Source organism: Siniperca chuatsi, linkage group LG21, assembly GCF_020085105.1.
Source record: "Siniperca chuatsi isolate FFG_IHB_CAS linkage group LG21, ASM2008510v1, whole genome shotgun sequence".
NCBI lineage: Eukaryota > Metazoa > Chordata > Actinopteri > Centrarchiformes > Sinipercidae > Siniperca > Siniperca chuatsi.
The window spans coordinates 4,535,521-4,547,914 of record NC_058062.1 but is presented as its reverse complement, the minus strand read 5'-3'; the positions used below and the strand labels follow the sequence as shown (position 1 = coordinate 4,547,914).

Sequence of the window (12,394 nt, the reverse complement as noted above, 5' to 3'; positions counted from 1 at the left end):
CAGCGTTGCCATGGCGACTGAGAAATGTGGGAATACCTCTGTCCTTCAGAGAGGGAGAGAGAGTAAAAGAGAGAGAAGGAAGAGATGGCATGAGACAGAGGGCGACAGAAGGAAGAAACAAAGGAAAGAAGGAAGAGGGGGGACAGAAGATGCAGGGGAGCATGGGGGTAGAGGAGCATACATTGCTCACTGGCTGAGCGCACATTAAAAGCCCTTGAAGGAGCAGATAAAGTTTGAAACATTGTGATCTTAAACACTCGTGTACACACATAAACAAATGTGCGTCAGAGTCGGCACCCCACTAATGCATTCATCTCCCTTTACTGGCTCCGGTTCCATGAAAGAGACTCAGTGGAAACTGTTTATAGTGAGTCTGTGTGCGCAAACACACACACCCACTTTCTCATGCACATGCTCTCTGACACACTCTCCTTCTCTCTGCGCACACACACACACAGACGTGATTGTGATCGCACACATGTTAATCAGTGGCCAGCCAGGCTCCTATGTATTTACCTGCTCACTGTGTTGTGAGGCCACGGTTACTATGACAACCCATCCCGGCTGAAATAGTCTCAGTGCATTTGCTTTCCATTGCGTGGCATGTTTCCCTCACCTTGTTTACCCTAAATTCTTCCCTTGACCCCATCTTGTCATCTGCTCATGCAAGTGACTAGTGCATTAGCAAAGCTAGGAAGGTGGCCTCCCCCTTCCTCCCCTTACCTCCCCCCCAACTCTGTTGCCACTCCTGTTGTCCCCTTCTCCCGCATCGCTCTCACCTTCCTGCCAACCTGCTGCAAAGATCCTCCTCAAATTCATTTTATTGGCAGCTAGCATTTCCATGGAAACATCTCGAAACCATGGCAACTATTTGAACGGAGCCAAACGCTTTCAAAACTGCTGCACTTGTCCCCTCGCTCTACCTCTTTTCTCCCTCTCCCTCATGCTATCTTAACTCTCTCCATTTTCTCCTCTTCAGTATTGAAAATATTGCTGTCGCAGTCAACCCATGCACGTGTGTATGTGTGTGTGTATATATATATATATATATATATATATATATATATATATATATATATATATATATATATATATATATATATATATATATATATATATATATATACACACACACACACACACATATATATATGTATATGTGTGTGTTTGTGTGTGATACAGCACATAATCAACTTTTTATGCAACCCAGCATGCCATTACTGCAGCTGTCTGTGTGCTTCATTGTCCACATGCATGGATTTGGTTTTGGCCATGTGGCTGTGTCACATACATGTGTATGTGTCTGTGCATGTTGCATCCTCTCCCTGTGCACTCTCTGCAGGAACCAAACATGATTATGGGTGAGTGCCTAATGCCTAAGCCTCCTCTCCTCCTCTCCTCCTCCACTACTTACTTTGAGTTTGTCCTCTCAAGTTTTTCAGAAGCATGCCTGTCTGTCAAACTTCTGACTCCTCCCCCGAGATGCAGCCTGATGATGAACCGGAGTAAGACTGAACTGACTGCCTGCCTGGGAGTCACAGCAGAACCTCTCCTGACTAGGCCCGGCACCACTGCAGCTACTGTGGTGTACTCCACAAAAATCCAGTCAGAAGACCTCAACCAAAAGTTAACATTTTGGTTTGATTTCAAAGCTGCAGTAGGTAAGGTTAGTGCCTAAATCAAGTGACACCATATTTTTATTTTATTTTGTTTTTAACAACTAGAACACAGAAAACACAGCTCTTTGTTAGTGAGACAACACAAGACATACAATTATGGTAGCCAATACACTCAGTTGCCAGTTTATTAGGTACACTAAAACTAACTAAACAGGTGTTTCTATTATTTTGTCCCCCATTTATGTCAATGAGGGGAGGCTAAATAACAGAAACACCTCTCTGTTTAATACAATACAATTCACCAGTACCACCAACTACATCTTTCAAAATGATCTTACAGTTGAATCAACACCTCTGCAGGACTGTTGTATTTGACTGCATTAGTTATAGCTAGGTGTACCTAATAAACTGACAACTGAGTGTATGTGAATCCATTCAGTTATACACAACATTCAAACCTATACCAACAAAGAAAAAGGAAATACATAAATATGTATATGTAATTTAGCAAATGTCTTAAATTTAAAGAGAGAAGGCAAAAGAAAGAGATAAAAAAGTTGAATGTCAATGCCCCTGTTAATAAGCAAGTTGGTCTGCCTGTAGATGGTCCCAAATGGTGTCAAGTATATACTCATTTTGCACACTGAAAGTGAAGAAATTAGGTAAACATGATGGTGCTATGTGCACTTATAGACATCATGTTGCAAGATTTCTGGGTAGTTGAAACCAATCAAAACCTACGTCTCATTTCCATTTGGATCTGTGAATACGCAGAGTTGCCAAATACATCTTAAAGGCTAAAGGTGCACCATTTAGCGTGAGAAACTGAATATGTTGTTCCAGCAAAAGGCGATGCTCACTTTATGACAGAGGAGGACATGAAGCATAGACATTTTAGTTGAAGTGGCTTTCACCACTGACTGTCAAGTCAAACATATTTGCTGCCTCATTTACCCACTCTGATAGGTCCCTCTTCAGATGAGACAGGAATGTATAAGATAGCCAAGAATATAGACAGCATAAAGCTTTCTGTAGCATGTACCAGGGTTTTGTGTTTGTAATAATGCATCAGAGCTTTTCCAAAAGTAAAAGTTTGCCCAAAAGAAGTCACAGCTTGACTGGACTCCATGACTACAGTAAACTGGATCTGACTTATCATCTAAAAGCTATTAAAAGTTGTTTATTTTTATTTTTTGAGGTACATATCAGAGTAGTTTCTTTAACACTGGGGCTTTGAATGTGACAGCGCTGACTGAGACAAGAGATGTTAAGAAAACATTTATACAGAAATGCAACCAACAACGTGTGACTTCTGTTGCGTGCCAAAAAGGGAAGGAGAAAAAAAGTGCCATAACTGTGAAATTTAATCTGTCCTATTTTAGATCCATCTGTAATAATTGATATCTCACCGCAGCTCTGATGCGACAGTAGGCTTTGATTTTATCTGAAAGATCTAATTGTAAGGCTGTGGTCACACAAGCACATAGAAACTAATAACATCACTCTCAACATGAAACTGGGCAGATAAAATCTTTTCCATCCTTAATGATAAAGGAGGAAGTGCAGATATGTAGAGAGAAATCTCTGCATCCCTTTCATGTTGCGCTGCCCTTATTGTCTTCATCAAAGAAAGCCATGAAACATATATAAAGCATTAATCACTATTCTGCTTGAATCATGACAATCTCAGTCTTGTGTTCAGCTTGTCTTCTTTCTCAGCTCCCCTTTCAGTTTTTTATGTACTTTTTTCTCTGCTTGCAATTTTTCCAACCCTGGATTCCTTAAAATAAAGCATTTCCATTTTTTTTCTTTAGCAAGTAAAGTGAAATTACCGTAATTGTTTTAATGAAAAGACCTCAAGGCATTTTCTCTCCACCCTGTGATGGCAGATGAGTCCTTCACCTAAAGCACAAAACTGTCCTTAAAATCAGAGAGGAAGAAACCACGGTAACAGCAGAAAAATATAACAAATAGTAAGAAAAAAATACCAAAAACAATACCCTACAATAATAATACTATTACTAAACATAAAGCAGATGAAAGCACAGCTATATACACAAGTCTATTCCCCAAAGACCTGCTCAGGATTTGCTCAGTGGGGAAAAAAAACAATTACAGTGGCATGAAATGAATAAAAGGCATATTCAGTTATCTGAGTCCTTTGAAGATGGGTGAGGACGAGTAAGCAAATCTAATTCAACAGGAAGGGTTTTCCGTTGCAGAGGAGCCTTTGAGAAAAGAAAACTCCCAAAATGCAGAGATTAGTTGGTAGTACTGCCAGTTTCGTCTTCTCTGGGGAGTCGTGTGTGTGTGTGTGTGGGGGATGGGATGGGATCGTAACTTCTGAACGATCTGGTCTGTGACAGACTGAGGAGACAAACTTCAGCGATTGCAGGATTCCTGGGAGTTAATGATGAGGGGCCAGCAGAGGTGAGGACATTATGATCAAACACATGCAGAGAGAACAAAATGAACACATTCGGGGGGTTGACAAAATAACAGAAGCACCCTAACAGTATGTGAATATCAAGCAGCTAATAAGGAGGACGACCACCTTTTGCTTCCTTCAGAAACAGCTCCAGTGCTCCCTGTGAAGCTTTCATGCGGTTTCTTGGACTGCGTGTGCTGGGATCTTGGAGTTTCTTTCAAGAGGGAAAACCTTGAGTTATGAGGGAAGGGAAAAATCTGCTGATAAAAGTTCAACAATGTTTAGATCTGCTGGTTGAGACAATGCTCCTGTTCATGAATTTTTGTTCAAAACATGTTGTTTCCATGTCCATGTCATTTATTTTTCTAGGAGAAAACATGTTGTTGTGTCCTTTTACAGTGAGACAAAGTGCCATGAACTATTTCTTGCCTTTTTTTTTCTGTGTACGGCAGTGGTTCCCAACCTTTTTTGTCTGTCAGATGATCACGTACCCCTCAATTATCACCACCAGTTATGTTCTAAATGTGCTCATTTGAAATTATTTTAAACTGGATGGTATTTAACACATTTCATTATATTGTTACAATAGTTTTTTTCATACAATATGTCAATATTTAGGTCAGTCTGGTCAGGTTTGCAGTCAGACTTCTATCACTTTGAGTGGCAGAAGCTGGACGTTTCAGCCATTTAGCCAACTTTTAGCTCTTTCAACCATTTATCCATTACTTTAAGTTAACTATTTCAACTCTTTAGTCATTACTTTTGGAGTACTGTTTAGACTTTCTGCTCACTTGCTAACTAGTTTGCGCACACTTTCAATCCCAACACTGTTCAGGTGTTAAAGCTGACTCAAAATGTGGATTTTTCAAAAATCGTAATTTCCATTTTTTTCAAATTAGTTGAGCTACTCCACAATTTTTCCCCTTGGCAACTGCAGAAGTACCCTGGTTGGGAATCACCGGTGTACAGCATCTGTCACATCATGGTCTGAGCCTTTGTGAAAACAAAAACTATAAGATCACAGATCGGGTCACAGTATATTTACAAAGTCTTGCCATGCATTTGCCTCGTGTAGCTGTGTGTGTGGATGCAGCAGTGTCTTGTGGAGTGTGGAGACATCATGATGGAGCAGTGTTTGTACCCGAGGCTGCATTTGCCATTTGAAATGGTCTCATAGTCCTTGTCTGTTACATGACCATGCATATCAATCATCAGACATAATGTCAGTACATGACTGACTGTAGTTACTGTTACAGATCCACCATCATGTCTCACAGTTGACAACCGATACTGGGCTAAAGGCATTCTTTGGCTTTTTTTCAAATTTAAGAGACAGGAATATGGCAACCAACGAAAATCTTTTTCTTTAGATTTTGTTCATTACATCAAGTTAGCCATGTGTCTTTTCTATTCTAAAGATTTGTAAAGCTCAATGTATTGTTTTACTGAGACTTTGCTGTCATTGAGAAGTTAATTATGTGGTAATTTTTAGGTTGTTTAGTATTGTGTAGCCACCATTCTTTTAAGTGTCTGTCTTGACCACTCTTTGTCTTTATCAGTGCAGTTTGTCAGTGTTGTGCATATGTTTTGTTGATTTCTGTTATTCCTTTCACACTATGCAGATGGATTTACATACACAATATGTGGCTCATTTGTGTGTGCCAACACATTACACACCTACACACATATGCATGCGTGTGTGCACCCACACACATTACTTATGAGAGCCTTCTGTTGGCTATATTTATTCCCTAAACCCATATTCTCCCCTCTACATAGCAACCTAAAACTACAGCAGGTTAAACTTACTTTAATTCCTTAATCCAATCCTAACTAACAGTCTTCTGCACCTTTTTCTATCATAATAATCAATTCTGAACAAAATTTCTAATTCAGCAGACATGTTCATTACAGTGAGAGCAATCAATATACTGGATAAGACACAGCTTTGAGAGCAGCCTGTTAAGACTGTACTGGGGAGCAGTGAGGAATAAGATGCTCCATCTCAAATCAGCTGGTGAGACTTTGGTAGGAATAGTCAGTAGTCAGACACGTTATCAGTAGGTGTTGTACTCTGACAAGGTTGTGACTTGTCACCAATCTGTCGTATTTTTCATGCGGTGTCTAGTTTGACCTCAGGATTGCACCTCTGCTTTTCGCTGATAATGTCGTTCTGTTGACTTCATTCCTCTTTCTGAGCAAAAATGCTTTCTAAAGTTCAGCTGAAGCTGATATGAGGCTTCAGCAGTCTGAGTTAGACAAATGAAGTGGGGATCTTCCAAAGTTCCAAAGTGAGTCAGGTCTTTTTAGTACAAAATTCCTTCTTTGTGTGACTATGGATAGTGTTTTCTTGCTGAGCTGCAGTAGAGGGGTGTTAACACAAAGAGAGAATTTTGTACTAAAAAGATCTGACTAACTCAGCCTGCTGAAGCCTCACAGTATCTTTGGCTGAACTCTGGAATTCTTTTTTCTTTAGAAAGAGGACTGTGGACTTTGTCTTACATTAAGATTGCTTTCCAAAGGGATCTCTATATGTCCAGTATGGACAGGAGGAGCGATGACAGCACCCAATAATCCTTTCAATATACATATGGGTGTTACGGTTTACAGACAGGGGGAAGACACCGAGGGTGGCTGGAATGCACTTTATTGAATGACAGCCAGGAGAGTGTTAGGAAACAGGTAGTGGATGAAGGGAGGTCGCTGAAGTGAACCGAGACTGGGGAACTACTGGTGAAGCCACAGAGGACGCTTGTGATGTCTGGTGCATAGAGTCCTATAAACGTGGTCAGACACATGCTGAAGTGAGTGGTGTGCTTATGTACTGGCTGTGATTGGGACTAATGGAGAACAGGAGTGTAACTGGGAGCAGGTGTGGGTGATTACATGCTGGTGAGGCCTGGTATATCTGTGACAATGGGTATGTGAGTATTGTTTATTATTACTGACAGACTTGAAAAAATGTGAATCTATCCTTTGATGAACTTCCACGCCTTGTCAAATGGATATGGTCCAAAGAATATGGTATTTTTTTCTGCCGAAAAACTGTAGATTGCTTCCTACTGGTTGGGAGGACGTTTCTGCGAGTGAAGGAATTCTATTGTCTCAGAGTTTTGTTCATAAGTGAGGGTATGTAAGATGGAGAATTAGAACAACAGGAGGTTGGGGAGGAGGTTGTGTGACTCAGGTCTGTTTGGCAACACCTGAAGTTCCTCAACATCCTCCTGGATCCATATTCTTCATATATGTTTAACATCTATCTATAATTTTGTCATCCTGGTTGTTCATACTGTAAACTTAAAGGTTTATTTGGGGTGTTTTTCCTTATTCGAACCGAGGCCTCATTAATACCTCTGAGACAATTCCAATTTTAGTTTAATTGCTAATCTTATTGATCGAAACTGTCATTGCTTTTTTTTTTTAAATTGATATAGCCATGCATTTTTCTTTAATTGGTATTTGATTTGAATTGTGTTTGCATTTACTGTATGTGTCAACCTCAGCACCATTGAAAATGAGGGTTCTTCCTCATTGTGTTTTCCCAGGCTTTAAATAAATAAAATGATGATGAGGGTCAAGGACAGAGGATCTCGTATGCTGTAAAGATTGTAAAGCCCCTTGAGGCAGAATTGTGATATTGAGCTATATATATAAAATTTACTTGACATGACGGGTGTGGGATCAGTTGGGATAGCATTGTACTGGACTGTCATAATGAAGACGGAACTGATACAGAAGGCAAAACTGTGGATTTACTAGTCGAGCTACGTTCCAACGTTCACCTTTGGTCATGAGCTCTGAGTAGTGATCAAAACAAGAAGATCATGGATATCAGGGACATCATCAGGAGTTCAGATTTCCTTAAAAAACTTACTGAAAGGAGCCAACTGTAGTTCTGAATGCCTCACTGTGGAGGTTTTCTGTACATGTCCAAATGGGTGGAGACTCCAGAGAATACACAGGACACACAAGAGGGATTATGTACGGAAGCCCTGAGAAGCAAGTGAGAAAAGAAAATTCTGGTGATCAATTTTCTAAGTCAGATCTAAACTGTTTTCTCTCCTACTGTTCATGACTTAAGAACAGGTGAAAAAAAAGGTTTTGCCAGGATCATTTTTCTAAGCAGGTGGTAGTGGGGTAGTGGTGCACTTCAGCCTCTTGTTGCCGAAATGAGTATTACAACAACAAACTTCGAAAAATGATCCTGACAAAAATAAAATGTTTCACCTGGCAAAACTTTTTTGCCCACCTGTTTCACAGATGAAAAAAAGTATCTTAGAAAAATGATCCTGGCAAAACCTTTTTTTCCATCTGTTCTTAAGTCATAAACAGAGGAGAGAAAACAGTTTAGATCAGAAAAATGATCCTGACAAAAAAATATATTTTCACCTGCCAAAACTTGTTTTCCCCACACGTTTCACAGATGAAAGAAAAAAATTAAGGAACTTAGAAATATTATCCTGGCAAAACCTTATTTTTTCACCTGTTCTTAAATCATAAACACAGGAGCGAAAACAATTTAGATCAGACTTAGAAAATGGACCAGAATTATTTTTTTCACTTTCCTTCAGGGCTTCCATAATTATGTGTCCCATCTGGCCTGAGAATGCCTTGGGATACACCAGGAGTTGGAGGACGTGGCTGGGGAGAAGGACGTCTGGGCTAAATTGCTTAGCCTACTTCCCCCGTGACCTGGACCGTGTTAAGTGGCGGGAAAATGGATGATATACTAAAAAAAAAGATGGAAAATAGTGTCCAAGTTGAAAATGGCTGAAACAAACCTAAGTTCTAATCCAATGTCAACTCTGCTTACATTTACAGTACTTTATTTTCATTAAGTTGCAAAAAACTTGCTTTGTTTTATTTTGAAAATGTTTACATCTCATTTTATGTTTAATTTGACTGCAGCTTCTGGTTTTTGTTATATACCAAAAAATCTGTCAAGACCAACTATGGAATCTCCACAAAATGAATAAACACACATTTTATTGCTAAATTAACGACTATGACTATACTTAAGTTGGTACTTTGCTGCAAAACATTGACTGTGTCCCTCCTACTTCCACCTAAACTCTAATCCTTATGACCCTAACCAGACTCAAAAATGAGACCCAGTCAAAATGTCCTCACTTTGGAGGATTTTCCTTCATATAGACAGAAGCTCAATCACAGAGAACCACCATCAGTGTAGACAAAGCTGTCTGTGTCAGCCACATACAGTCATAAAGTTGTCATTATTGTGAAGGTGTATTGTGAGGGCAGCTCTCTCCTTTAACGCTTCCATCCCCCCACCCCCAGATACATTGTGCTCATTATATGGGTCGTGAGCTCAGGGAGGGTTTGGGCTCTTTAATCAATAAACACGATGACACAGGGTATAAGTCACAATGATATTCAATAGAGCATACCATGGCAACCAAAAAAAAAAAAAGCAACAGAAGATGAAGACAAAAAGTCCGTGTGGGTATGAGTCTGATGAAACGTACAATACAGTGGTCAGGATGTAGCTTAAAAGTAGGTGGATGTACACTGTGTGCGGTGCAGAGAAAACAGGTCCTACATGATATGTGTGTTTTCTCCCTCTGTTTCATGTAGTTCTTATACTGTAATTACATGGATGAGACTCACTGCAAGGCAGTGCTCTTCCTCTCTCTCTCTTCCTCTCTCACTCCAAGTCTGTGATTTCATGTATAATTACTTGCATAATTATAGTTCCCTCCATCCTACTGTTTCAGGAGGTCTGTTTCTGTCTCTCTGGTATCTCTTGTCTTTCTTTCTCTTGAACGCACACACACATCTGCACACACAGACTGATTCTGCCTCCCTTTCGCCTGGTGGTAAGACTTGTCTTGTCACTCTCTTTTGTCTCGTCTTTGTCTGATGCAGGCCTGTTCTAATATTGGAAAGACAGCAGAGCAGATACAGTGTGCATGAAGAAACCGATGGTTTACTCCTGGGCTGCCATGCTTCCTCATTAATAAAAAGAGCCTTAAGGTGTGTCACAGGGAATGAGGGGAAAACAAAATGCTCAATTTTTTTCTGGCTTACAACTTAAAGCTTTCTGAAACTGTGTGAGAAGGGGCAAGGCACACACAAACACTGACAGTAGCATTGTAAACCTGCACCTTCTCATGTTTTGAAAGTTTCATAATGCTCGCGGATGATGCCAGTAGATACAATTAGTTTGATTGCTTAGCAACTGAACATCACTTTTGAGAGAGGGAACAGAGGGCAACGCTCAGGTGGAGTATCGAGGTTACACGCTGTTTTTCTGAAGAATCTGTTTTTCCCAAAACTTCCTTGCAAAGTAGCATGCGGTGTATCTTCAGCACTGCTTTCATGTGTCAATCAGCAGAGTAACACACCACGCTGTGTCTCAGGTTAACTGACAATAAGATTATATCAACACCACACATAATCCATACACACACACACACACACACACTTGCAGAGTAATTTACTGCTCGGCAGGGTTCAAAATTTAAGCTTTGGTGCTGCACTGCAGGTCTACTGTGCAACCAATTGTGGCCTACTTTCAGGTATCTGGAGGATTTTCCCTGCTTTATCTGGGCATTTATGCCCTCACCCTATTTCAGCTCAACTTTAACAACATGCTGCAATGTGAAGGAAGAAATGCAACCTATTGTACTCAAAAGTGCTGAATGTTTCAAGGTGAGTGCCAAGAGTCAGAATTAGGTTGGCATATTTTGGAAGCCTTCAGGTTTGGAGCTTCAGTCAGAGAAGTATTGGTAATGTAACAGTTCTTAATAACCTGTCACTCACGATTACACCACAGACCCTAATAATGGTCAGTTGTGCTCTTTGTCACTGTGCTCTTACCCCCTCTGCTGGAGAGACAGGAGACCAGGACCAGTCAGTCTGGTGGGACAGGCCTGGAGAGTAAAGTACCCTCACATCTCCAGAGGAGGGTGATGTATTTATTCTGCAGCAGGCAACTCCACAAACAAACTATCTGATGTGTTCAATCTGAACTTCTGCTTTTTGTCTCCAAGATGATCTTTTTCAAATATTCCTGTCAGATGGTCAAGTTAGGGGTGTGTGCAAGGGTCACTTGGGGTCTGGGTTGCAGCACATCGGTGAGGCTTTAATTTGGTGTGCGAGGCGAGCCGCGGCGGACTCTCCCAGCAGAGACGGTGCTGTGTTTGTTTTGCGGGTGTGTAAATTAGCGATAATTCGTTTGCTCAGTAATGACGTGGGAGAGCTAATTAGGGCAGTGTTGATGGGTGCATTAATTGGTCTCTAGTGTGCGATGCTAATGAGACCCTGATTCGGAGTGTGTGTTTGTATTTGCATGTGCATGAGTGTAAGCCATGTATCTGTAAAGGCCTACCACTATAGGTCATGCCATGAGGAATGTAGTATGAGAGCATGTGGGAATTGGTAAAGATAGTGTCTGTGATTCAACATGTGTGCCCTGTGTGTGTGTGTGTGTGTGTGTGTGTGTGTGTGTGTGTGTGTGTGAGAGAGAGAGAGAGAGAGAGAGAGAGAGAGAGAGAGAGAGAGAGAGAGAGAGAGAGAGAGAGAGAGAGAGAGAGAGAGAGAGAGAGAGAATCACAACCCCTTTAATCCTGGTGGCTCCATGATGTTGGCCATGCCTGGCTGCATAGTGATCCCTCCATTCAACCATCACAGGGCAGACGGACCCCAGCTCACACATCACACACATACCACCACAGCAATGAAGCAGAGGTGTGTAGCCGGTCGGTCACACTGCAGAGGTTTCAGTGCTACAGCTGCATCACAATCATAAATTCATTCCAACCTATAAAAACGTCCCGGACACAAAACAGACAACACAGGGAGCCGTAATGGATGAAAGGCTGTTTTATAAGTGTGTTCATGACAGGTCCACTTCACAGATAAGAAGGATCCATCTGTGTGTGGTCACAGCGGGGCAGTGCTACTACGCTACTCTGTGGCTTCTCTCAGTCAGGATGTGACAAGGTGGCAGCTTGCTGTATGAAATGATGGTATATTACTGATGTAGCATTCGTCATAGCAGTGGTGAAAGGCAAGCATATAGGAGGAAGGGGCGGCAGGGGATTGGCTTTAGAGCCTCACCAGTGATCTATTCTAATCATATTTATTCATGACTATCCCGTTATACATAATCCATTACAATTCCTGTTCAGCTGTATCGTCTGCAGTTTCGTGCAGTTGCTCATTTCTTTGCCTCTTCTCCTTTCTCTTGTACAACTGGGGGAAAAAAAGAGAAATTTAAATCAGCATGAGAGGCCAGTAGATCATCCTGTTTAAAGAAACTACAGCACTCAAGAGTCATCTGTGGCTCTGAAACTTTAACTGACAAATACAATAAGGTGATTTA

The 12,394-nt window shown here is 41.0% G+C and overlaps 1 protein-coding gene across 9 annotated transcripts in view; it reads right to left on the bottom strand.

Annotated features, from left to right (window-relative positions):
• Positions 1–11,877: 11,877 nt before the first annotated feature.
• Positions 11,878–12,394, bottom strand: part of mybpc2a (myosin binding protein Ca) — a 60,795-nt gene continuing 60,278 nt past the window's right edge. For all 9 annotated transcript variants that reach the window (XM_044181428.1, XM_044181419.1, XM_044181421.1 and 6 more), the window contains one exon: positions 11,878–12,264. In XM_044181428.1, the coding sequence (XP_044037363.1) occupies positions 12,230–12,264 (35 nt within the window). In that variant the 3' untranslated portion in view covers positions 11,878–12,229. The remainder of the gene's footprint in view (positions 12,265–12,394) is intronic.